Consider the following 27721-nt stretch of genomic DNA (forward strand, 5'->3'; position numbering starts at 1 on the left):
TTATGGATCTGTTTTAAAGATTCACTATGTTCTTATGCTTATGAGAAAATTATAAAGACCAACATTTCCCTCTTAAACATTTCCCGAATTAGCCTAATCTACCAACAGATGTCAGTGTTTCAATAGGCTCCTGTCACACGCTGCTAGACCTCTGGTTTGTGGTCAGCACTACGGTCAGCACAGGTGTCAGTCACAAAACGACAATGAATGCTGAATCCGTTAACGACAACTAACTTTTAACAAGTAGCAGGCTGGCCTTCTGCCAGGGGCCGCCTCTGTGTCATCAACAGCACTGTCTGATAGAGGGAGACTTTTTAAAGCCCACGGATCGCGGGCAGCAAGCGCAAAAATCTAAGAGCGGACATTAAAAGAAGAGTTCCCATTATACAGCTTGTCATCTACGGGATGGAGCCCCCTGACAGCTCCATGCAGAGCCCCGACCTCGTGTCGTTAGAATTAACCGTGGAAAACGTCGAAACAGTAAGTTGTCAAACTCATACAGTGCGCGAAAGAGAAGTGGTTCGTTTGATGCAGTAGGCTACCAACAATGACAGCTCTCATTAAGTCTGAAAGCAATTTGTTCTTCTCAGTCAAGTCTTTCTAAATATCTCATCAGCATTGGGGTTTTATGCTTTGTGACAATGATAATTATAAGGCCTCCATATTATTTACCAAATAGCCCAAATAGGCTACACAGATGTAGGCCTATTGGTTGACAGTTGGAAAAATGCACAGACTAATTACAATGGAATTTTGACCTTTAACAAATAGGCTACAGAATAGCTTTTGAATTCATATTTCACAATGGGCAGTTCATATGGAGTTAGCTAGTTCAATGGGACATAGAGGGAAGGGGGCTGTTGTAATATGATATCAGTTACAAACATACTGTGCTAATTATAACCACCACCATGTGCTTGGGATTAGTTGCCATTAGCAACAGCACTCACTCATGCAGAGTTGTCCATCCTGTGTGCTTTGGAGGCTGCTACACTGCTCCCCTCTTACATTCCTTATCAGTGACAGTCATGCCTTCAAGGACACATTGTATGATAAGGATTCCGGTCACTTTTTAATTTCCCTCCCTATTGTAAATTCAATTAATTGAATTGGAAATGTCCTCTCCTCCCTCCTCTAGGCCCTCCAGCAACTGTACTATGACCCGGACATGGAGCATAAGAATGTGGCCCAGAAGTGGCTGACTCAGGCTCAGACCTCCCGTCAGGCCTGGCAGTTCTGCTGGCCTCTGCTCAGCCCAGACAAGGTCCGCTCCACAGCACCATCCTACAAACTCCCCTGTACTTTCTACAGACTCTGTTGTGTAGTAATCATTCCTTTCCTGCTTGTATTTCACTCCATGACGACACTCATAAGAACACTGTATTCTTTTTACTATTACACCATTGTCAAAACAGCTTCCCGAGATCCAGTTCTTTGGCGCCAGCACCCTTCACACCAAGATCTCCTGTCACTGGGCCGACCTCCCCACAGACCAACACCAGACACTGAGGATGCAGCTCCTTTCCCACATCTCCCACTTCTCCTCTGGGCCAAAGATGGTGCTGACCAGGCTGTGTGTGGCCCTGGCCTCCCTGGCCCTCCACACCATGCCCCAGGGCTGGCCCCAGGCTGTGGCTGACATGGTCAGGGTCTACCAGCCAGAGAAGACTGGGGATCAGGGCGGAAGTCAGGGTGGGGCTGGGGTTGGTGGAGGAGGTGGGGCAGAGGAGGAAGTGAACGCCCATGCACAGTGCCTGGCCCTGCTGGAGCTCCTCACCGTGCTGCCAGAAGAGTTCCAGAGCTGCCGGCTGCCCCAGGCCCGTCGTGCCCAGCTGAGAGAGGCCCTGGCTGGGGAGTGGACGGCGGTATGTCCCCTGCTGCGCCAGCTGCTCCAGAGGCAGGAGGGCAACAGCCAGGTGAAGGAGCGGGCCCTACGGTGCTTGTCTAGCTGGGTGGGACTGAATTTTCCTCTGCATGGGGAGAGCGAGGGGCTGCTGCAGGACTGTTTTGCTGCTCTGTCAGACCCAGAGCTGTTTGACACTGCCGTGGAGACCATTGTCGGCTCTATATCCCAACCTGACTGCCAGAGGTGAGATAGACACACACACACACACACACACACACACACACACACACACACACACACACACACACACAGAGCACTTTGATAATGAGTTGTTGTTGAGACGCATTATATTGACTCAGCATACATTTGTGCGTGTGTGTGTGTGTTCAGATACACTGATGCTCTGGTGAACTTGATGCCCCTGGTGCTGGGTCTCCATGACCAGCTGAAAGCCGCAGCAAGGGACGGAGACATGGAGACCTCCCATGGCATCTGTCGCATCGCTGTCGCTCTGGGGGAAACACACTCCAGGTACACACACCTTTAGGTTAGGGCTTGGGCTATGTTACTAGATAGTTAGTTTGCTAACTATCTAACTAAAGTTTGCTGATACTTAGTTGAACATCTATGAACCATCTGTGTTGTTAGTATTAAGTGATAACCAGTTTTCTTGGCTCATTATGGACCTGTTTCACCTCATCTCCCTGGGTGTGACTTTGTGGAACAGGACTCTTCTGGAACAGGTGGAACACTGGCAGGGATACCTGGCCCTAGTCAACATGATCCTATTCTGTACTGGCATCCCCGGGCACTACCCAGTCAATGAGACCACCAGCTCCCTCACACTCACCTTCTGGTACACTCTGCAGGTATGTACCCTACACCCTAACCTCTACACCCTAATCCTGGACACTACCCAGTAAACAAGACCACCAGCTCCTCCACCTTTTGGTACACTCTGCAGGTATTGGTGTAGAGTTTGGGTTAGGGTTAGTGGTTAAACCTACAATGCTGGAGAGGAGGTACCTCATCTGTACATTGTAGCATGGCCACTTCCTGATGTATACTTCCTGTGGTTCCAGGATGACATCCTGTCATTTGAGGAGGACAAGCAGGTAGTCTACCTGCAGGTCTACAGACCAGTCTACTTCCAGCTGGTGGACGTCCTGCTCCACAAGGCCCACTTCCCCTCAGAGCAGGACTACACTTCCTGGTCCTCAGATGACAAGGAGCAGTTCAGGATCTACAGGTAAACAGGAAGTCTACTTCTACAGAAGGGATGGGAGTTGTAGTCCTTGGAGGAGCTCTTTGATTTTCACTTGAGATTTTACATTATTTGACCCAAGATTTTGTTGTACGATGTATGTTATGCTTTTTCCAACACTAGTTTCTAGTCGACAGATCTGTTGAATGTTTTGACCAAAGTATTTCATTTTGAATAGAGCAGAGTGCCCAAGGCACATTGTGATTATACTGCATGTGTGTTTTGTGTGGTAGAGTCGACATATCAGACACTCTGATGTATGTGTACGAGATCCTGGGGGCGGAGCTTCTCAGTAACCTCTATGATAGACTGGGCCGACTGCTGATGGACACAGAGAGACCGGCAGCATGGCAGGTCAGTACAGCCACCAATTTACATAAATACAGCGATCACACAACGTGTCACACATACAAAGACATACACTACCATTCAAAGGTTTGGGGTCACTTAGAAATGTCCTTGTTTTTGAAAGAAAATAACATTTTTTGTCCATTAAAATAACATCAAATTGATCAGAAATACAGTGTAGACATTGTTAATGTTGTAAATGACTATTGTAGCTGGAAACGGCTGATTTTGAATGGAATATATACATAGACGTATAGAGGCCCATTATCATCAACCATCACTCCTGTGTTCCAATGGCATGTTGTGTTAGCTAATCCAAGTTTATAATTTTAAAAGGCTAATTGATCATTAGAAAACCCTTTTGCAATTATGTTAGCACAGCTGAAAACTGTTTTTCGGATTAATGAAGCAATAAAACTGGCCTTCTTTAGACTACTTGAGTATCTGGAGCGTCAGCATTTGTGGGTTTGATTACAGGCTCAAAATGGCCAGAAACAAATAACTTTCTTCTGTAACTTGTCAGTCTATTCTTGTTCTGAGAAATGAAGGCTATTCCATGCGAGAAATTGCCAAGAAACTGAAGATCTCGTACAACGCTGTGCACTACTTCCTTCACAGAACAGCGCAAACTGTCTCTAACCAGAATAGAAAGAGGAGTGGGAGGCCCCAGTGCACAACTGAGCAAGAGGACAAGTACATTAGAGTGTCTAGTTTGAGAAACAGACGCCTCACAAGTCCTCAACTGGCAGCTTCATTAAATAGTACCCGCAAAACACCAGTCTCAACGTCAACAGTGAAGAGGTGACTCCGGGATGCTGGCCTTCTAGGCAGAGTTGCAAAGAAAAAGCCATATCTCAGACTTGCCAATAACAGAAAGGATAAAGATGGGCAAAAGAACACAGACACTGGACAGGAACTCTACCTAGAAGGCCAGCATCCCGGAGTCGCCTCTTCACTGTTGACGTTGAGACGGTTTTCTAATGACCAATTATCCTTTTAAAATGATAAACTTGGATTATCTAACACAACGTGCCATTGGAACACAGGAGTGATGGTTGCTGCTAATTGGCCTCCGTACACCTATGTAGATATTCCATAAAAAAATCTGCTGTTTCCAGATACAATAGTCATTTACAACATTAACAATGTCTACACTGTATTTCTGATCAATTTGATGTTATTTTAATAGACAAAAACAAGGACATTTCTATGTGACCCCAAACTTTTGAACGGTAGTGTATGTATACATCCCAAAGCTATTTTGTCATGTTTTTTCCTGTGTGATTCCATCTCATCAAACTACCCTCTCAGGAAAAAACGTCAAACTGTAACCAGTGCCTGCAACCTGGAGCAGGTTGTCAGTCAACCTAGCAGGGTAGTTACAAACAGCACAGTAATTAAATCATCAACATGTATTGATCACATATTTACTAATGCTACAGATATTTGCTTTAAAGCAGCATCCAGATCCATAGGATTCAGTGATCACAATATAGTAGCCATATCTAGGAAAACCAAAGTTCCAAAGGCTGGGCCTTATATAGTGTATAAGAGGTCATACAATAAGTTTTGTAGTGATTCATATGTTGATGATGTAAATAATATTTGCTGGTCTGTGGTGTGTAATGAAGAGCAACCAGACGCTGCACTTGACACATTTATGAAACTACTTATTCCAGTTACTAATAAGCACACGTCCATGAAGAAAATGACTGTAAAAACTGTTAAGTCCCCTTGGATTGATGAGGAATTGAAAAATTGTATGGTTGAGAGGGATGAGGCAAAAGATATGGCAATGCCCAACTGATTGGCAAACGTACTGCAAATTAAGAAATCATGTGACTAAACTAAATAAAAATAAACTACACTATGAAACAAATATAAATTATATAAAGAATGATAGTAAATAGCTTTGGGGCACCTAAAATGACATTTTAGGAAAAAAAGACAACTCGGCTCCTTCATTCATTGAATCAGATGGCTCATTCATCACAAGGCCCACTGATATTGCAAACTACTTTATTTACTTTTTCATTGGCAAGATAAGAAAACTTAGGGATGACAAACGCTGACACTATACATCCAAGTATATCGGACCAAATTATGAAAGACAAGAATTGTACTTTTGAATTCTGTAAAGTCAGTGTGGAAGCAGTGAAAAAATTATTGTTGTCTATCAACAATGACAAGCCACCGGGGTCTGACAATCTGGATGGAAAATTACTGAGGATGATAGCAGAAGATATTGCCACTCCTATTTGCCACATCTTCAATTTAAGCCTACTAGAGAGTGTGTACCCTCAGGCCTGGAGGGACCCAAGAATAGTAAAGCCCCCTTTACTGGCTCAAATAGCCGACCAATCAGCCTGTTACCAGCCTGTTACCAACCCTTAGTAAACTTCTGGAAAAAATGGTGTTTGACCAGATAAAATGCTATTTCACAGTAAACAAATTGATAACAGAATTTCAGCATGCTTATAGGGAATGACACTCAACAAGCACAGCTTGGCTGAGAGAAATTGATGATAAAATGATTGTGGGGGCTGTCTTAGACTTCAGTGCAGCTTTTGACATTATCGATCATAGTCTGCTGCTGGAAAAATGTATGTGTTATGGCTTTACACCCCCTGCTATAATGTGGATAAAGAGTTACTTGTCTAACAGAACACAGAGGGTGTTCTTTAACGGAAGCCTCTCAAATATAATCCAGTTAGAATCAGGAATTCCCCAGGGTAGCTGTTTAGGCCTCTTGCTTTTTCAATTTTTACTAACGACATGACACTGACTTTGAGTAAAGCCAGAGTGTCTATGTATGCGGATGACTCAACACTATACACGTCAGCTACTACAGCGACTAAAATTACTGCAACACTCAACAAAGAGCTGCAGTTAGTTTCAGAGTGGGTGGCAAGGAATAAGTTAGCCCTAAATATTTCTAAAACTAAAAGCATTGTATTTGGAACAAAACACTCAAAAAACCATAAACCTCAACTAAATCTTGTAATAGATCATGTGGAAATTGAGCAAGTTGAGATGACTAAACTGCTTGGAGTAACCCTAGATTGTAAACTGTCATGGTCAAAACATATTGATGCAGTACAAGCTAAGATGAGAAGTCTGTCTATAATAAAGTGTTGCTCTGCCTTCTTAACAACACTATCAACAAGGCAGGTCCTACATGCCCTAGTTTTGTCGCACCTTGACTACTGTTCAGTCGTGTGGTCAGGTGCCACAAAAAAGGACTTAGGAAAATTGCAATTGGCTCAGAACAGGGCAGCACGGCTGGCCCTTGGATGTACACATAGAGCTAATATTAATAATATGCATGTCAGTCTCTTCTGGCTGAAAGTGGAGGAGAGATTGACTTTATCACTACTTTTATTTATGAGGTTCAATGCACCGAGCTGTCTGTCTAAACTACTGGCACACAGCTCGGACACCCATACATACCCCACAAGACATTCCACAAGAGGTCTCTTCACAGTCCCCAAGTCCAGAACAGACTATGGGAGGCACACAGTAATAAACTCAGCAAAAATAGAAACGTCCTCTCACTGTCAACTGTGTTTATTTAGAGCAAACTTCACGTAAATATTTGTATGAACATAACAAGATTCAACAACTGAGACATAAACTGAGCAAGTTCCACAGACATGTGACTAACATTCATGGAATAATGTGTCCCTGAACAAAGGGGGGGGGAGGGGGGGTCAAAATCTAAAATAACAGTCAGTATCCGGTATGGCCATCAGCTGCATTAAGTACTGCAGTGCATCTCCTCCTCATGGACTGCACCAGATTTGCCAGTTCTTGATGTGAGATGTTACCCCACTCTTCCACCAAGGCACCTGCAAGTTCCCGGATAGTTCTGGGGGGAATGGCCCTAGCCCTTACCTTCCGATCCAACAGGTCCCAGACGTGCTCAATGGGATTGAGATCCGGGCTCTTCGCTGGCCATGGCAGAACACTGACATTCCTGTCTTGCAGGAAATCATGCACAGAACGAACAGTATGGCTGGTGGCATTGTCATGCTGGAGGTTCATGTAAGGATGAGCCTGCAGGAAGGGTACCACATGAGGGAGGAGGATGTCTTCCGTGTAATGCACAGCGTTGAGATTGCCTGCAATGACAAGCTCAGTCCGATGATGCTGTGACACACCGCCCCAGACCATGATGAACCCTCCACCTCCAAATCGATCCCGCTCCAGAGTACAGGTCTCGGTGTAACGCTCATCCCTTCGACGATAAACACGAATCTGACCATCACCCCTGGTGAGACAAAACCACAACTCGTCAGTGAAGAGCACTTTTTGCCAGTCCTGTCTAGTCCAGCGACGATGGGTTTGTGCCCATAGGCGACGTTGTTGCCGGTGATGTCTGGTGAGGACCTGCCTTACACTAGGCCTACAAGCCCTCTGTTCAGCCTCTCTCAGCCTATGAGCACTGATGGAGGGATTGTGCGTTCCTGGTGTAACTCGGGCAGTTGTTGTTGCCATCCTGAACCTGTCCCGCAGGTGTGATGAGAGAGCCATGACTACATGGAACTCTATTCCACATCAAGTAACTGACGCAAGCAGTAAAATTTGATAAAAAAAAATATTAAAAAAAAACACTTTATGGAACAGCGGGGACTGTGAAGCAATACAAATATTGACAGACACATGCATACACACAATAACATACGCGCACTATACATACACATGGATTTAGTACTGTAGATATGTGGTAGTGGTGGAGTAGGGGCCTGAGGGCCCACCGTGTGTTGTGAAATCTGTGAATGTATTGTAATGTTTTAAGGCAATGTATAAATTGCCTTAATTTTGGCAATGTATAAATTGCCTTAAATTAAGGCAATGTATAAATTGCCTTAATTTTGCTGGACCCCAGCAAGAGTAGCTGCTGCTTTGGCAGCAGCTAATGGGGATCCATAATAAATACAAATAGAAATCTCACTCTCTAGCTGTAACGTGGGTCGTATCAAGGGGACCAAGGCGCAGTGTGTAGAGTGCTCATATTTACTTTTAATGAATATACTGTTTAACAAAACGACCGACAACAGTTCCGTCAGGTGACACACAAACCCAGGAAGAAAACCCCCTACTTAAATATGATCTCTAATCAGAGGCAATGAGGATCAGCTGCCTCCAATTAGAGATCAACCCAAACAATCCCAACATAGAAAAACTAGAATTTAAACATAGAAATAGAAAACATAGAACAACCCAAAACACCCTGTCACGCCCTGACCTACTCTACTATAGAAAATGACATCTTACTAGGATCAGGACGTGACAGTACCCCCCCCCCCCCCCCCCCCCCCAAAAGGTGTAGACTCCGAATGCAACATAATCAAAACAACCACAAAACACAAAGGGAGGGTAGGGAGGGTGACAAAAGTCTATGGCGGCTCAAATGCAGTCCACGTAACCTTAACTTCCAGCATAGGAGGCGGCTCCGGTTCTGGGCGTACTCCCCGCTCCACCCGCTGATCCTTCTGCTTTATTACCACCTGACCGTGGATCGTCGAAGGAACCGGACTGTAGATCATTGCTGGAGGTTCCGGGCTGCAGGCCGTCGCCGGAGGCTCCGGACTGGGGAGCGTCGCCGGAGGCTCCGGACTGGGAGGTGTCATAATAGGTTCCGGACTAGTGACCGTTGCTCCATGCCATGGATCATCTCTACAGGTTCCGCGCCATGGAAAAAAATTGGGGGCTGCCTCTCGTTCTTCCCAGGTAGGCTCCGATATTGCTCGATTACCTGGCCCCATTTCAGTCTCTCCTCTCAATCGACTCCTGATGTGACCAGGTGTCCATTTCTGCCCGGGCACGCCGCTTAATCCAATCATAGTGGGTAGTTCTGTAACGTGGGTCGTATAAAGGGGACCAAGGCGCAGCGTGTAGAGTGCTCATATTTACTTTTAATGAATATACTTTTTAACAAGACAACCGTTCCGTCAGGTGACATACACTCAACAGAAAACAACTACCCACAAACCCCAGGAAGAAAAACCCCTACTTATATATGATCTCTAATCAGAGGCAACGAGGATCAGCTGCCTCCAATTAGAGATCAACCCAAACAATCCCAACATAGAAATAGAAAAACTAGAACTTAAACATGGAAATAGAAAACATAGAACAACCCAAAACACCCCCTGTCACGCCCTGACCTACTCTACTATAGAAAATGACATCTTACTAGGATCAGGACGTGACACTAGCTTCCTCTTTCTGGGACATGTTTTCTATTTTTCTTTTGTATTTTTCCAGGACACTGAGGCCCTTCTCTTTGGCTTCCAGGCTATAGCAGAGACCATAGACGTCAACTACTCTGATGTCATCCCAGGCCTCATCGGTCTGATCCCACGGATCAGTATAAGCAACATTCAGCTAGCTGACACCGTCATGTACACTATAGGTGCTAGCCAACATCTTAATCCAATTGTATTATAGTTTTCTTTGCTACCTTTCTGTTTGTTCTGACCGTCCCTCTTTTCCCTACAATCTCTTTTCCTGTCTATCTTCCTTTCTCTGTCTCTTTCCTTTATCTCCCACCCCCTCTCTCTCGCTGTCTAGGTTCTCTAGCGGAGTGGCTGGCGGACCATCCGATGATGTTAGGCAATGTATTACCCATGGTGCTCCAGGGCTTGGTGAAGGCTGAGCTGTCCGTGTCCAGCGTGTCCACTCTGAAGAGAATCTGCAGAGAGTGTCGTCACGACCTTGCCCCTTACACCCATGACATCATGACCGTGTCACAGGTCTCTGTGACAATAAGATTCACAAAGCATGTGATGATAGATGCAGTGTACTGTAGCTCAAAATGTGGTGCGTGGTAACTGTGCTGTCGTTCAATGTTGCTTTGGTTCTTTTTTTACACTCATGTCAAGCATTCTCTTCCTTTCACAGGACGTACTGGTCAAAGATATCCACAAGGTCAGTATAAATTCTTTGTCTTTGAAAGAAATTATCAAGTTTTAGACTGTTGCTGCTGATTGTTTATTTTCTGTAAATATAGGGATGGAATTTAAAACTATATTTGTGAATCCATGTGTGTGTGCAGAGCAGCCAGTGCATGTGGCTGATGCAGGGCCTGGGCTTCCTACTCTCTGCCTTGCCAATGGAGGAGATCCTGGGCAGCCTGACCACCCTCATCACCCCCCACATCCAGAGGCTAGACACGCTGGCACACCAGGAGGTAAGAACAAGGAAATTATGCTTATACAGTGCACTTGGTCTATGCAACCACCTAAAAGATACATGTGTTGGACACAGACTTACAATACAGTAAAATACAATGTAAATAGGTTCCATACTGTGGGTCTCTTTCCTGCCTGTTTTATCCTCCCACCCACTCTTACTGTAACCTTTGCTCCTAATGTATCTCTGTATTCAGTTTGTCTGGATCTAACCATCTCCCTCTCCATTTGTGTAGCCCAGCCCCACTGCCAAGCTGTCTATCATCCACATCCTGGGTATGCTGTCCAGTCTGTTTACTACGCTGGACATCAGCAGGCAGGACGAGGGGTCAGAGGGCACCACCCCAGCTCAGGCCAGGCCCAACCCAGTGAGTCTCCTCCCAACTCTGTCTTCCTCACATTATTTTGCCCTCTCTCTATCTTTCTACACTCTCCCACCTTCTCTCATTCCCTGCCTCCCTCTTTCGCTCTCTCTGTCTCAGAACCTCTCTCACCACCCATTACTACTGTCATCCTGTTTACTTTGTCTGTGCTCTGTCAGGTGGTGGTGGTCTTACAGCAGGTCTTCACATTGATCCAGACAATCCTCAGCAAGTGGCTCAGTGACTCAGAAGTGGTGGAGGTAAGTAATGTAATCTATATGTACATGAGAATGTTGCAACATTTAAATGGTTCTCTATGTCTATCTGAATATGTACTGTACATAGTCATAATGTTCTTCATTAGCCTGGAATCCGAAGTGAATATTGCTCCATTTCACGATTGTTTAACTTCTGAAGCAGTAGTGAAACGAAGTGATATTCAGATTGGATTCCAGACTAGATTCGCACTCTCTCACAGCATGTCTTCTCCCGTAGGCAGTGTGTGGGGTGTTTGAGAGGTCCGTAAAGACCCTCCTCAATGACTTTGCTCCCATGGTGCAACAGCTCAGTGAGATGCTGGGACAGATCTACAGCGCCTTCCCACAAGCCTCTGCTCTCGACCTCACACGCCAGGTGGGCCGCCACAGACCAACCATCCAAATCAGATTCAATGCTCCACAGGGTCGGGGTGAATCCCATTTCAACTCAGAATAATTTACTACATTTCATTGAAAAGACCCCATATAAAACAATGGCTGAATGGATTTAGTCACTGATAGCTTGCCTTACACTTGAAAAATGTGCCCACAAGGATTTCTATGAATTACTGAATCTCTTTCAGATGGTCCACATATTTGCGGGTGAGAAAGATCATTTCAGCCCCATCCAGGCCCTTATTGAGCTGGTCACATCCACCACCCTATCTATCTTCCAGCAAGGTAAGAGAAAGTAAATTGAGATTTGATTCTCACATCATCTTCCACATACAGTTGAAGTCGAAAGTTTACATACACTTAGGTTGGAGTCATTAAAACTCGTTTTTCAACCACTCCACAAATTTCTTGTTAACAAACTATAGTTTTGGCAAGTCAGTTAGGACATCTACTTTGTGCATGACAGAAGTAATTTTTCCAACACTTGTTTACAGCCAGATTATTTCACTTATAATTCACTGTATCACAATTCCAGTGGGTCAGAAGTTTACATACACTAAGTTGACTGTGCCTTTAAACAGCTTGGAAAATTCCAGAAAATTATATCATGGGTTTAGAAGCTTTTGAAAGGCTAACTGACATCATTTGAGTAAATTGGAGGTGTACCTGTGGATGTATTTCAAGGCCTACCTTCAAACTCAGTGCCTCTTTGCTTGACATCATGGGAAAATCAAAAGAAATCAGCCAAGACCTCAGAAAGACAATTATAGACCTCCACATGTCTGGTTCATCCTTGGGAGCAATTTCCAAATGCCTGAAGGTACCACGTTCATCTGTACAAACAATAGTATGCATGTATAAACACCATGGGACCACGCAGCCATCATACCGCTCAGGAAGGAGACGCATTCTGGCTCCTAGAGGTTAATTACATCTAGACGTTCCGCTAGCGGAACACCTGCTCCAATATCCAATGATAGGCGTGGCGCAAAATACAAACTCCTCGAAAATCCGAAAACTTCCATTTTTCAAACATATTACTATTTTACACCATTTTAAAGACAAGACTCTCCTTTATCTAACCACACTGTCCGATTTCAAAAAGTCTTTACAGCGAAAGCAAAACATTAGATTATGTCAGCAGAGTACCCAGCCAGAAATAATCAGACACCCATTTTTCAAGCTAGCATATAATGTCACAAAAAACAAAACCACAGCTAAATGCAGCACTAACCTTTGATGATCTTCATCAGATGACACTCCTAGGACATTATGTTATACAATACATGCATGTTTTGTTCAATCAAGTTCATATTTATATCAAAAACCAGCTTTTTACATTAGCAGGTGACGTTCAGAACTAGCATTCCCACCGAACACTTCCGGTGAATTTACTAAATTACTCACGATAAACGTTCACAAAAAACATAACAATTATTTTAAGAATTATAGATACAGAACTCCTTTATGCAATCGCGGTGTCCGATTTTAAAATAGCTTTTCGGTGAAAGCACATTTTGCAATATTCTGAGTAGATAGCTCGCCATCACGGGCTAGCTATTTTGACACCCACCAAGTTTGGTACTCACCAAACTCAGATTTACTATAAGAAAAATTGGATTACCTTTGCTGTTCTTCGTCAGAATGCACTCCCAGGACTTCTACTTCAATAACAAATGTTGGTTTGGTTCCAAATAATCCATAGTTATATCCAAATAGCGGCGTTTTGTTGTGCGTTCAAGACACTATCCGAAGGGTAACGAAGGGTGACACGCCCGGCGCGTTTCGTGACAAAAAAAATTCAAAATATTCCATTACCGTACTTCGAAGCATGTCAAACGCTGTTTAAAATAAATTTTTATGCGATTTTTCTCGTAAAAAAGCGATAATATTCCGACCGGGAGTCGTTGTTTTCGTTCAAAGACTGAAAATGAAAACATGGAGTCGTCTCGTGCACGCCAGTCTCATTGTTCTCAGATCGACCACTTACCAAATGCGCTACTGTTTTTCAGCCATGGCCTGCAAAGTCATCATTCAACGTTCTGGCGCCTTCTGAGAGCCTATGGGAGTGTTAGAAAATGTCACGTTACAGCAGAGATCCCATGTTTTGGATAGAGATGATCAAGAAGGCCAAGAAATGGTCAGAGAGGGCGCTTCCTGTTTGGAATCTTCTCAGGTTTTGGCCTGCCAAATGAGCTCTGTTATACTCACAGACACCATTCAAACAGTTTTAGAAACTTTAGGGTGTTTTCTATCCAAAGCTAATAATTATATGCATATTCTAGTTTCTGGGCAGGAGTAATAATCAGATTAAATCGGGTACGTTTTTTATCCGGCCGTGAAAATACTGCCCCCTATCCATAACAAGTTAATGTACTTTGGTGCGAAAAGTGCAAATCAATCCAAGAACAACAGCAAAGGACCTTGTGAAGATGCTGGAGGAAACAGGTACAAAATTATCTATATCCACAGTAAAACGAGTCCTATATCGACATAACCTGAAAGGCCGCTCAGCAAGGAAGAAGCCACTGCTCCAAAACCGCCATAAAAAAGACAGACTACGGTTTGAAACTGCACATGGGGACAAAGATTGTACTTTTTGGAGAAATGTCCTCTGATCTGATTAAACAAAAATAGAACTGTTTGGCCATAATGACCATCATTATGTTTGGAGGAAAAAGGGGGAGGCTTGCAAGCCGAAGAACACCATCCCAACCGTGAAGCACGAGGGTGGCAGCATCATGTTGTGGGGGTGCTTTGCTGCAGGAGGGCCTGGTGCACTTCACAAAATAGATGGCATCATGAGGATGGAAAATTATGTGGATATATCGAAGCAACATCTCAAGACATCAGTCAGGAAGTTAAAGCTTGGTCGCAAATGGGTCTTCCAAATGGACAATGACCCCAAGCATACTTCCAAAGTTGTGGCAAAATGGCTTAAGGACAACAAAGTCAAGTTATTGGAGTGGCCATCACAAAGCCCTGACCTCAATCCCATAAAATATTTGTGGGCAGAACTGAAAAAGCATGTGCGAGCAAGGAGGCCTACAAATCTAACTCAGTTACACCAGCTCTGTCAGGAGGAATGGGCCAAAATTCACTCAACTTATTGTGGGAAGCTTGTGGAAGGCTACCCGAAAGGTTTGACCCAAGTTAAACAATTTAAAGGCAATGCTACCAAATACTAATTGAGTGTATGTAAACTTCTGACCCACTGGGAATGTGATGAAATAAGTAAAAGCTGAAATAAATAATTATCTCTACTATTATTCTGACATTTCACATTCTTAAAATAAAGTGGTGATCCTAACTGACCTAAGACAGGGATTTTAAATGTCAGTAATTGTAAAAAACTGAGTTTAAATGTATTTTGCTAAGGTGTATGTAATATTCCGACTTCAACTGTATTTCCTATTTGACATCTTTTTGTGTGTTCTCTATTCCATCTATTTTTCAGGCCCAAGGGAACATCCTGATATTGTTGAGTCATTCATGCAACTCCATGCCCAGGTCTGTCTTATTCTTATAGTCCCATTCTCTGTCTCGGAGATTACATTCTGGATAAATATTTGTGTGTCTATGTGTGTGTGTATCTTTAGCATCATTTATACCGGGCACTAACATGTGTCCTTTGTCCTGATCTTGTCCAGATTCCAATTGTCCCCACATTTTTGACAGGTGTATATGATCACAATCAAATCACAATGCATATTTGAATCATCTACACCTGTCAAATAATGTGGACACAATCAGAATGTGGACAAGATCAGGACAAAGGACGCATGTTAGAATCAGGTAAAAAGGTGGCTTATGTGTGTGTTGTTGACTCCATAGGCCCTCAAAAGGAAGCCTGACCTCTACCTGTCTGACCATCAAGATGTAAAGGCTCTATTCTACTGCGGTGAGCGACTTTGCCATGTAACCCACATTGTAATTCCAAGTGCACTGTAATGTGGTAGGTGTATACAACTGGTTCTGCACCAACTCTTTTTCAGGGGTCCTGTCACTGAAGTTCCCAGAGACACCTACAGCGAAGTCAGCCTGTATGTTCTTTGTAAGTTAAGTAGGTGCGATGATGACACATTACCAATCACTTCACAAATAACTTTACGTCTTGTACTATCCCATGAACGGAAGTCATAACCAGGGATGCAAACTGCTGAGGGCCCAAACAGGTTACACTTGTTTTTCACTGAAACATGCAATAAATCCCTGCTAGGGGGAAATGCAGGTTTTAACTAATTAAACAACAAATAATATGATCTCCATTATCAGTCTCTGTGTGTAAAATAAAAAGTGGTTAATGTGAACCTAACTCACAGCTAAAAAATGTAAAGAAAGGAATCCAATGTTATTTGTTGCCTAGACTTTACTGCAAATGACAATACACTTTACTGCAAAAAACAATACACTAATATTGCAGTTAGCCATGACAGCCTTTATAATAGAACGTTTGTGACCACACACATAAATGTTGCACTTGGGAAAAAAACACCTTAAAGTAGAAATAGAATGAAACAAACATGCATTCTATCTTTGCTCTATTATAGTGGCCACTATAGACATCGATCAAGTACACAAGGCTACATGTGTGCAAAAATAACGTTCACTGAGTAAAAAATGTAATAATGCCCCTTCACTCACACATGTTACTGTCAAGTTCAACACAACAAAATAAATATCTTTGGGCTACACATTGTTACATTGTACACTTTCTACCTGTGGACATCTGTTCTACGATGTGCCAGCAGAGCATGCTACCCTTTCAGGCAGAGAGTACACCTGGCATACCCCTGACTGAAAATGAGAACCAGGGACCCTTGCACAAATCAACAACTGACACCCACGAAGCATCGTTACCCATCGCGCCACAAAAGCCACGGCCCTAGCAACGCAAGGGGAACAACCACTTCAGGTCTCAGAGCGAGTGACGTCACTGATTGAAACGCTATTAGCGCGCACCACCGCTAACTAACTAGCCATTTCACATCGGTTACACTGACAAGGTAAAAATCTGTCGTTCTGCCCCTGAACAAGGCAGTTAACCCACTGTTCCCCCAGTAGGCCATCATTGTAAATACGAATTTGTTCTTAACTGACTTGCCTAGTTAAATAAAGGTTAAATATATATATTTTTTAATTATTCACCTAATTATCTCATTCGGAAAATGAACCACATATTTTAGAGGGAAAACATTTCAGATAGTTCATTAGCTAGTTAACATTTCACACAGATTGCCAGGGTCCAGTAAGCAACTAACGCGTTATAACTTGAGGAGAGGCAAGGAGTTGTATACCAGTTAATACTATAGCGAATTGGTTAGGTTACTAACATTAGCGCATCTGATGTTATAACGTTAGCTGTCTGACTATTAGCCAGCTAATTTCACACCATAAACTCAATTATTTGATCAGTTAAGTTGGCTAATGTTGCTCAACATTTCTCTGGCTAGCTAACGGAGAATTCAATCAAGCTAGCAAGATACTTAATGCTAACAATACTTGTTCCACCACACTTTCTCCCTCACCTCAAAATGTCCAAATGCCAGTTGTTTTTCGGTTCATGAAATACGCTTCATCACCTTCTCACCTACCTCTTCATTATCATTCAGGAGACGAGCAAACTGCCTTTCCTATAACGCGTTAGTTGTTTACTGGACCCTGGCAATCTGTGTGAAATGTTAACTCCATACTTTCCACTCTCCCGCTGTCTTTCCAGAGTGCACACTGATGGTGTAACTAGCAAATTGGTTGTCTTTTCTCTCTTCAGTCGCGTGCTGCATTCTGTTATGTGAACGATTGGCTGAGCCTTGGAAACAGCCAGTATTGCTCCAAACGCGTATCACTTGTTCGTCCTACAACCAGTAGTGACCCAAAGCCCCCACCCAAACTGTTCTCAGATCTACACAAAGCACGTAGGTCACCTATTTTGGATTCAAAAACGCGAATATCCCCGAAAGGTGACTAGTTTGCATCCCTGCATAACTCCTGTTTATTCTGCACCCCTCATGTCATAATGTGGCTGTTCCATACATCCTTCCTCCATACCTCCCCATCAGATGGAGTTGGTCTGTCATTGTGGAGACATCCCTCCTATTGGTCAGGTGCTACAGAGGGACGGGAAGCTTCTCGTACACACCATCCTGGAGGTAACCAACTGGTATCTCTGTTAGTGTGTGGGAAAGAAATACCCTCACGAGTAGGACAAGACTGCAGTCAGTGACTCAGTCCTCCAGACCAGTGGTTCCCAACCCCCTGTACTTGGACTATCCACAAGGGGTACTTGAGAAGACTCATGAGACCATAGGCTTACCGGTAAAATACAAATGAGGGGGTACTCCGGGCAGTCAAATTCAGTTGGTAGTACAGTAACTGAAAAAGGTTGGGAACCACTGCTCTAAGAACAATAGTGGCCAATGAATGGGTATAATTATGTTTCAGTCAGTGCTCACCCTTGGGATTCTTGTTACATCTTTCTCTCCCTCTGTGTCATCACCAGATGGTTGGAAGTCAGTCTTTCTGCTGTCTGACGGAGCACTTCTCTGAGGTGCTTTTCTGTCTGAACAGACATTGCCCTGTGCTGCTGGCCCAGTGGCTGAAGGAAGGACTACATGTCCCAGGGTTCCCCTCTGCCCAGGTCTCCATGGAGCAGAAGGACACCTTCAGCCAGCAACTCCTCAGGTAGTCTACACATCCATTCATGCACTCATTTGGCGTTCCAGGTTCTTTGTAGTCACACTGCTCTGACCTTCAGATCTCACTGTGACAGATGAATTTAATGTCTCAGGAACAATATCATTATGTAGCAGTCCTCCAAGATGCGCAAACAGCTATGTACCTGTTTGAACCCTTTCTGATCTACTCAAGATACATCTATCTCATTCACCCTATTTTTCCCAGGGAACAGACAAACAAGCGGCGTGTTAAGGAGATCGTGAAGGAGTTCTCGCTGTTGTGTCGAGGTCTGCAGGGCACTACTGGCTACTCTGCAGATTACTAGTGTGGCTGCAGTACTTGCCTTGTCTGAACCAAGACCTCCTGAGACCCAGGACCTGTTCAGGGGAACCCAGAGGATTGGAGTCCCCCGACAAGGACTTTGTGTGAATTGGATCAACTTTATGCTGGTGGTGCACTCACATGGCTGCAGTAGTATGTATTCTGTGGGGGGTTGAAGTACCAAGGTAAAACTGTCCCTGTGTTAATGTCATGGGATGTTACTATTGTTATGGCCATGTGAAGAAAGGCATCGTGGTTTCTTCAGAATAGTGATTAACAGTTGTTTGTCTGATCAAGTTATATCCTGCTCTGGACTCTATGGCGTAGGCAGTACAGAGGGAAGAAAACTCTAATCCGGCCCAAAGAGACCAGTGAAAACATTGGGTTGTGGTGGGCGATACAAACCTGTCTGTTTTGAAGGGTGATACTATCCAATATATATTTTTTAAAGCCGATTTTCACCCAGGTATTTAGTGGGATCTGAGAGTTATGATCATGTTATAAGCATGTTATGATCATGTTATAATCATGTTAAGATTGTGTTATAAGGATGTATAAGAACGTTGTAGGGATGTTTAGAAAGAAAATAATAAACAGATCTGAGTCTCTGCAGCTGCTCGGGCAGGCTGACTGTATTGGTGTACTCGTTTATTATCATGACATTCTGTTGGATTCTATGGTAGTTCAGATACATATTATCAAAATATAGAAAGTCCCCCAGGCCTCTCTCTCTGTTATGTAGGAAAGGCTGAGAAACGATACACCGTGATGAGAGGATTTTATATATTCAACTATTTTCGATTTTATATTAGTGGAGGTATATGTCTAAAGACAGGACTTTTTTCCTGACCAGTAGAAACTCTGGGCCCTGGTCAGGTCACATGGTCAGATAAAATAATAACTGCTGGCCCTAATGATAATTCTAAAACATCTCAGGACATCCACGACAGAAATATAGGACAGACGTTGTACAGAGACAACAAGCCCCTCACTCTAAGGCTGTGTTCGTTTTTAATCAATGACATCACTTTAGTGGGACAGCTGCTCGCAGGCTGGTGGTGGTTGGAGCTGTCCTCTGTAAAAAAGGTGGAATTGAGAAGTGAGGAGTTTGCTCGTAGTGATGGTTGGTGCTGTGGTGTACTGAGTTACAGTGGAGTGGTAAAGGGGGGTTTATGTGGGTTTCAAGGTGATGTCTCCCCGACCCCCTCTACTTTAGTCCTCCTCCCATTTCACTATCGTATCCTGGTAAAGAGATTCAACACCGACTTGGACTCCTGAAGGAAGAACACAACAACAAGGAAGTTCTTTATTTGACATAATCAAGCAGCAAACCTGTGACTGGCCAAATGAAAAAGAGCAATGACAAGATGTGTTCTGTTCACTAACCTTGGTGCAGCGTGTCTTACTGAAAACATTCCAGAAACGCAGAGTCTCGTCTCCCGCTCCCGTCACAATGGCCTCTCCGTCTGGTGACACAGCCTTGAGGAGAGGGAACAGAAAGAGTTGAATATCGAGTTTGTACTTTCTACTAGGGTTGCACAATTCTAGGAACTGTCAAAAAAGTCCCTGGTTTTACAGAAATCCTGGTTCCAGATTTCCTGCTTATTCAGAGAATCCTCCAACCGGGATTTCGGGAAAACCAGGGAATTTAATGAAAGTCCCAGGAATTTTGCAACCTTACTTTCTACATACTGAGGAAGGTGGCAAATTGGTGGTGGTGATGATGATGATTTGCTGTGTTATTCAACATTACAGACACCCAACTACTCCCCTCCATCAGTCTCACCAGGTAGAGAACTCTGTAGGAGTGTCCCGTCAGCTTGGCCACCTGGTTCAGAGACGGGTACTTCCACACCAGGATCTGGTTCTGAGAGTAGCCATGGGTGCTCACCTGAAACACATGATCGAGTGTACACCCATTCACTACTTATGAACACCGACCTGACTAAAATCCTTTACGATCAAAACACTGAGTGTTGAGTGTGCAATCCTTACTTCACTATTACAATATTTATTTCAGCCTAGTGTTCAATGAAAAGTGATGTGCGACGTTTGACTACATAATTCTACTCTGTGATGAAAGAAAATCGCTTAGGACCGGATACACAGAAAAGCTGTTGCTTTGGGAGCAGGTATTAAGTAAGTAGTGCCTCACCAGCTCATTGGCGTGCTTGGACCAGGCCAGGTTGCAGACCTGGGAGCCTGTGTCAGTGCTCTGCAGGGGCTGGCCTGTCAAGGTGTTCCAGAAGCGTAGGCAGCGGTCGGCCGTGCCCCCTCCGGACACCAGCAGCCCGTGCTGGTGGGGTGACCAGGCGATGGCCTTCACTGCAGCCAGGTGGTCACTGTACTGCTGCATCGGGAGCAGGCTGGAGCTGTTCCACACCAGCAGCTGAGGATAAGGGAGGGTGTGTTCAGTATCACAAATGTCGTTAAAATGTTTTGAAAGAGAGTTACGGATCCCGTTCAGTATTGTAAATGTTGCAACAAGTCGAGTTGAACTGAATGCAAGGGGGGGGGGGTTAGATTCACAGTGTTGAGAGACTGTCTGAAACTGTTTGAAAACAAACATCGGTGTTGGATTATTGGAGAAAATCATGTAGTACCTCCCCGCTGTCTCACTAAGTTTCTCCCTACTGAACAGGAGCCAGTGATGTGAATATGACCCTGAAGTGGTCCTGCTCACCTTGTTGTCGTTGCCCCCAGAGGCCAGGTGCTGGTGGTCGGGGGACCACTTGAGGCCACACACCTCCTGCCTGTGGCCCTGGAGCCTCCTCTCAGCGGACGGAGGGGTGCGGACGTCCCTCTGAAGGATCACACGGTCCCTGCTGCCTGAAGACAGCTGTTCTCCATTCCACGCCAGTGCTCCTGGAGAGTGGGAGAGAGAGAGTACATCCTCCATGTTACAGTCCCATTCCATCTGGTATTACCTAAGCAATTATATGTTTTATTTATTTTTTATCCAATAGACAGGCCGTGTCCAGAATCTGTCTTGCCTACTACTTACTAAAACTACATACTGTGTACTAATTGTACTACATACTAATTAGAACGTACTGTTTAGTAAAAATGTATGCAGTAAGCAAAACGATTAACATACCAGGCTTACCAATAGTGAGAATGTCTTCTAACATGGAATTTTAAATCATTCGTTAATTTTGGTACAGTGTCCCCTATATGACTATTAGCTGATTATCAACTGTTGTCAAACACACATGGGTCTGAAAATACTCTTCTCTTCCTCAATAACATGCAACAAATTTGTACCGTACTCAATGAAAATCTAAATGAGTATGACATCCTGGCATTTAAAGCATACTTCATTTTTGTAGTACTATAAAACATTCTATTAAACATACCTAATCATCCACTATTTACGCAAGTACGGATAATGGATAAAGAAATACAAGGCAAATATCAAATTGTAAAAACCAAGTCCTCTCAAAGGATAGATCTTGTCACACACATGAACATATACACACGGATACAAAAACATATCAAATCGACTCCTAAATCGACATGCATCACTGACCGACGCGAGCCGAGTGGCCTTCCAGACTGGTCAGCTTTCTCCCTCCAGCTGCGTCCCAGATCTGAACATAACCCTTATGGGTTCCCACAGCAACGAGGCTCCCCTGAGAGGATGGATACAACCCAGGCCAGTGAGTGACTAGATGTAAGGTAGATGATACATGTCTTGTTAAGAGTGTCAGTCTTCCTTTATGAAAACTAAATGTCCCTGTTTTTTTCCTCATAAAAGTATTTATCAACAGAATGATCACAGATATTGAGCAGGGCTGTAAACTCACCCTTTCATTCCAACACACTGATGTCACAGAGTCCCCGTCCACTGACAGGTCACACAGTCTTGTCACCTGCAGGGATAAATACATGGATAGAAAATAAGCAATAATAGAGGTTTGTGTTGTCTTGACATTGGCCTGTGGGTAAGGTTTATGACCCCCCCCATAAATACCTTTCTCCCTTCCCCTCCCTCTCTGACCCTACTGAAGGACTTTTGAATAGCCTTTGTTAAATATAGAGAGTCTGGGAACATCAAACAAGTGGGGGGAAAGGAATCATATTTCAGTAATAGAACCAGTTGGAAATATACCAGGTACTTAATGAATATGATGTCTGTTCAGTTGTCATCTAAGACATTATGACTGATGACAGGATGACAAACTGTATCTGGGAAAGTCTACACATTATAGTTATCAGATTCACATGGAATTGTTGTGCAATTTAAATGTTTGATATTGAAACTGTTTGTTAGGAGATTAAATGTAATTTTAGCTTCCAAATGAGAGAATTGGGTTTTCATAAGGAAAGCCCTGACCAATCAGTGGCCCGCCCCTGTGAAGAGACAGGGGTTATAAACGATGAAACACACCCTTCTCCCCTCGCCACTATATAAGTCAGTGACGAAATGTAACCAGTCTGTTCCGGGTACGTGAGGTCTGCAGCCTCTGCGTTAAAAGGACACACATGTCAAGTACAGAACTAAGCCAACCTCGGCATGAGCTTTGGTTGTGAATGGTATGAACTTTGAACTCTGATTCACTACAGAAGTGATACTTCCTAGCCGTTGAGTTAGCAGCGGCCGCTGTAGACGTGGGCTAGGAAAGGACGGACGACGTATCCAGTCTAACACACAACGAAGATACTACAACATATCCATTTTACCACCAGTGACATTCTTCCCGAGGACAGGAAGATCTCTGTTGGCCAACACGGCCAGCATCTACGACCAACCTACCGAAGCGCAGCTCAGAGTAAATATTTATTGCATTTTCCTTTTCCAAATGGGCGGTAATTTAGAACGCATACGATACTGTATTTAAAATGGCATAGCTGCTTTCTCTGTTCCTCAGTCTTCCCGCTCTTTCATTCAAGCCCAACCCCCTTTCTTTGTGTAACAAGCCGCCATGCCGGTTTAGCCCACTAGGGCACATTCTCCTATCATTTCCTTGTAACCATATCTGTTTGTTATGCATTTCTGTGAATTATTTTGTTTAATAAATAAATGATTTTAAGACAATTGATGTATGGATGACTCATAGTGAAGACTGGGTTCGTGCAGATAACCAACAATTTACGACGTTTGGAATGAGATTGACGGGAGGTAAACTAACATCATTAAAGGAGACTAATCGATCAGATATTAATATCTGAAAGTTATATTAGGAAAATTATAACTTTGTAATCTGAATATTTTCCTTGGTGCCCCGACCTTCTAGTTAATTACAGTTACACGATTAATCAGTTTAATCGCGTAATAATAATTACAGAGAGTTATTTGATAAACATGTCTTCGGTTTTAATGATGCCAAAGACACGACAGTCTCCCCTGGCCCCTCCCTCCCTCTCCCCTGGCCCCTCCCTCACTCTCCCCTGGCCCCTCCCTCACTCTCCCCTGGCCCCTCCCTCACTCTAACCTGGCTGGTGCAGGCGCTCCACAGGTACACACAGGCCCCCAGGCCCACAGACAGCAGGTTGCCTGCAGACCAGTCTACCAGGTTGAGGTAGAAGTCATCCTGCAGCTCAGGGGCATCGAGCACTTTGAAGGGGATCTTGGAGATCTTACGGGCTGGCTTCCGAGGGGAACGAAGGAGCTTGTGACTATACAAACATGGGAGTGAGGGAGGGGTAAGTTCCAGCGATAGAGGTCCATATGCTATGGAAGTTTATAAAAAGATTGGTGTGTATGGTATTTTTGCATTAGCAGACATGTATATTGGATGGATGTAACATACAGTAACTGTGCCTGTATATTGGATGGATGTAACATACAGTAACTGTGCCTGTATATTGGATGGATGTAACATACAGTAACTGTGCCTGTATATTGGATGGATGTAACATACAGTAACTGTGCCTGTATATTGGATGGATGTAACATACAGTAACTGTGCCTGTATGTTGTGGATGGATGTAACATACAGTAACTGTGCCTGTATATTGGATGGATGTAACATACAGTAACTGTGCCTGTATATTGGATGGATGTAACATACAGTAACTGTGCCTGTATGTTGGATGGATGTAACATACAGTAACTGTGCCTGTATATTGGATGGATGTAACATACAGTAACTGTGCCTGTATATTGGATGGATGTAACATACAGTAACTGTGCCTGTATGTTGGATGGATGTAACATACAGTAACTGTGCCTGTATATTGGATGGATGTAACATACAGTAACTGTGCCTGTATATTGGATGGATGTAACATACAGTAACTGTGCCTGTATATTGGATGGATGTAACATACAGTAACTATGCCTGTATGTTGGATGGATGTAACATACAGTAACTGTGCCTGTATATTGGATGGATAGAAAACCCAACATCACACTTAAAGCCAGTTAAGGCTAGAATCCGTATTTGGTGAAACTTCCATGTCCATTTGGGACATTACAACAACAACAAAGAAGTTACTTCAAATCCCCCCCCCCCCCCCCCACTCGTAGATTGTCGCACGTGGGATAGAACAGCAGAAAATATATACAGATTTCTTTTTTACAACGCCCACGCTGCCAGACACTCCTCTCCTCGGTTTCATCAACAAAACAATAACAAAGGGTCTGGGGCAAACAGTTGGGTGCTGTCTGGGTGCTGTTTCACCAAATGCAGATTCTAGCTTTAAAGGGACATTTAAAAAAATATAAACTTCATATTCATCATCTTCAGCACCACCATATGTGAAAATGCTGGAGATGATGAATATGAGGTTGAACAATTGTGAAATGTCCCTTTAAGGACAGTGGTTGTCACTAGTCCATAGAGTGGACTCATCCGTACCTCTTGTTGCTGAGTGGGGAGAGCGAGTATGGCGAGACTTCATTGCCACTGTCGAAAGGCACTCTCTTAGTGTGGACTGTGTACTATGGAGGAATAATTCAAATCAGAATGTTAATTGTGAGGATAGTTTGCCTCACTGTATATCGGCGGTTTTGTGCTGGGGCTCAGGGTTTCTCTCTCTCCGTCTCTCACCCTGAAGAGGCTGTGTGTGTCCTGGGAGAAGACGGTGTGGCGGCGGTCCTCAGTGTGGAGGTTTGGAACGCTCTCTATCCCCGCCCCCAGCAACTCGTTCCTCAGCAGTGCAGCATATGCCACAGTGTCTTTCCCCGTGTCTGACCCAGCATCCTTCGACCTGTGGTTATGGTTGGGAGATTGACAGTTCTCCTATGGAGAATGAGCAGGTAAATAAGGGGTTGAAAATGGTATTGCCAAAGTTGTGAAAACCAATGCACATGCGTGCACAAACAGACATATCAATGAGTATGTGAGAGAGAGACAGTGGCTGAGAGAGTATATCATTTGAGGTACACAATTGGAGGAAAGGTGTGTTGCTTACATTGGCATAGTGGAAGTTGATACACCAGTTGCTTCCAGCACGGATAGGAATGAATCGGTCCCCAGATTTGACACTGAGAGGACTGCAGGTTGCACCTCCAGACTGAAATGGTTAAACAAACAGTGTCAACATGTGCAATAGGCAAAACATTTTGTTGAATGCACTACTACACAAAGCTTTTCACTCTCCATACATGACAACCATCCAGATTGGTTCAAAATGGATTACTTGTTAGTATCTATCCAAACACATCTGTTTCTGTTCTCTCCCCAATCCTTTTGCCGGCAATTCTGTTTTTAATACCAGAAATACAGCTGATCGCCTTACTCACCTTAGCCAGCTGGCCGACTGGTAGGTTCTGATGGTTGATTTGCTTCAGCAGCCTTCTCTCATATTCCTGGTCCATTTTACAAGAGCACCACCACTACCAGCAACTCTGTCCAGTCCCCCCCCCCACCCTCCCCCCTTACACGTCACTGGCCTCCCATCCCTGGAGGAAATAAAATGTCAGAGTAGAGGTGTAAGACAGTTATCCTGGTTAGTGGTCAACCACACTTCTGACTGACACAAATGAAAAGTAGCAAGGCAAGCTGCCCTGACTGCACACCAGGAAGCTGCACTGATTGACTAGTTAGCTCCTGCAAGAATGCCAGATAACTAACCACATTTCGACTGGTAAATTAGAGAATAACTATGGTGACGTTTCAGGGTAAAATAAATATCGTCGCTGTGCAATAACTCTTCAAAAATGTGTGCTGATGTCAGTCACACCGTTGTCATGGTATCATCCCCCTACAAACAAACTCTGGCTGCTAGCAGCAATAATCAGCTGACGACACACAATACAAGAAAGGTCTTTCTTACTACTGGTTAGCGCAAGTAAAAAACAGACGTATCGCCATGTTTAGTTCTGGACAGACCACCCATAGCCTTTAAAATGCCTCAATCGCCCACGAGTTTGTTGACGTTTTCCCAATGACAAGGATAATTCCTGATTTTTGTCCTGAAGATACCAACACCATCAAATTGCCATCGCAACCACTGAGCCAACGATTTTTATAACTAAACCTTGCATTGCTCTATCTGTGACTGAGCTATAAAGATCGCAACTCTTGGGTGTTGTTTATGTCTGAATCAAGATGGCGACGATCAGCTGGACTGCAATAGACGCAGAGCTCAACAGCGACACGTGGCGTATGTTATAAGCACTGAGGTAGGTTATGAGAAATTGTTCATGAAAAGACAAACATGGGAATGCACACAAAATACTTAAAGTGTGGTAGTCTATTGCAAAAAGTAAACCATCATAATGATTTCACTAAACCAACATATCCTAATCCTGACACCCCCTTCCTTCTCCTGATTTATTTTATTTAACCTTCATCATAGTCAAAGATTTCAGTTTGGTGTAAATGTATTTGTAGTTTTTCAAATTCCCATAGGGTGGGGGCACATTCCCTCAGGGTTTTAGGCAGCTTTATTGCATAAGCAAGAGGAGGCTCATCAAGTGCATGCACAGATTTAGAAAGGAAGCGGTGCATTAGTGCCCCCAACCTCGGTGTTCAGACTGGACTCCACTTCCTCTGGGGAGGAGATGTTGAACTTCTGGAGCAGGGTGGTGAAGAAGAGGAAGAGCTCCATCCGGGGCAGTTGTTCCCTCGACACACCCTCTTCCCTAGAGTGTAACACAAAAACAC

At 43.9% G+C, this 27721-nt stretch overlaps 2 protein-coding genes across 2 annotated transcripts; one reads left to right on the forward strand and one right to left on the reverse strand.

Moving 5' to 3' along the window:
- The first annotated feature begins 151 nt into the window (after positions 1-151).
- On the forward strand, positions 152-19300 carry LOC106569400 (importin-13). The gene is made up of 21 exons (XM_014140734.3): positions 152-480; positions 1139-1264; positions 1416-2089; positions 2237-2377; positions 2574-2715; positions 2929-3095; positions 3344-3464; positions 9729-9876; positions 10035-10216; positions 10365-10391; positions 10519-10653; positions 10891-11022; positions 11196-11276; positions 11512-11649; positions 11858-11954; positions 15127-15179; positions 15504-15570; positions 15665-15723; positions 17729-17818; positions 18169-18350; positions 18570-19300. Exons 1-21 carry the CDS (start codon positions 406-408, stop codon positions 18667-18669), a joined length of 2937 nt encoding a protein of 978 aa, XP_013996209.1. The 5' UTR covers positions 152-405; the 3' UTR covers positions 18670-19300.
- Positions 19266-27195, reverse strand: fzr1b (fizzy/cell division cycle 20 related 1b). The gene is made up of 13 exons (XM_014140738.3): positions 26889-27195; positions 26356-26514; positions 26025-26126; positions 25661-25852; positions 25469-25551; positions 24101-24284; positions 22472-22537; positions 22195-22297; positions 21349-21530; positions 20821-21054; positions 20452-20556; positions 20052-20144; positions 19266-19939 (listed from the first exon to the last, which is right to left on the reverse strand). The coding sequence occupies exons 2-13, from the start codon at positions 26428-26430 to the stop codon at positions 19898-19900; spliced, it is 1461 nt and encodes a 486-aa protein (XP_013996213.3). The 5' UTR covers positions 26431-26514; positions 26889-27195; the 3' UTR covers positions 19266-19897.
- Between the last annotated feature and the right edge of the window lie 526 nt (positions 27196-27721).

Source organism: Salmo salar, chromosome 14, assembly GCF_965601325.2.
Source record: "Salmo salar chromosome 14, fSalSal1, whole genome shotgun sequence".
NCBI lineage: Eukaryota > Metazoa > Chordata > Actinopteri > Salmoniformes > Salmonidae > Salmo > Salmo salar.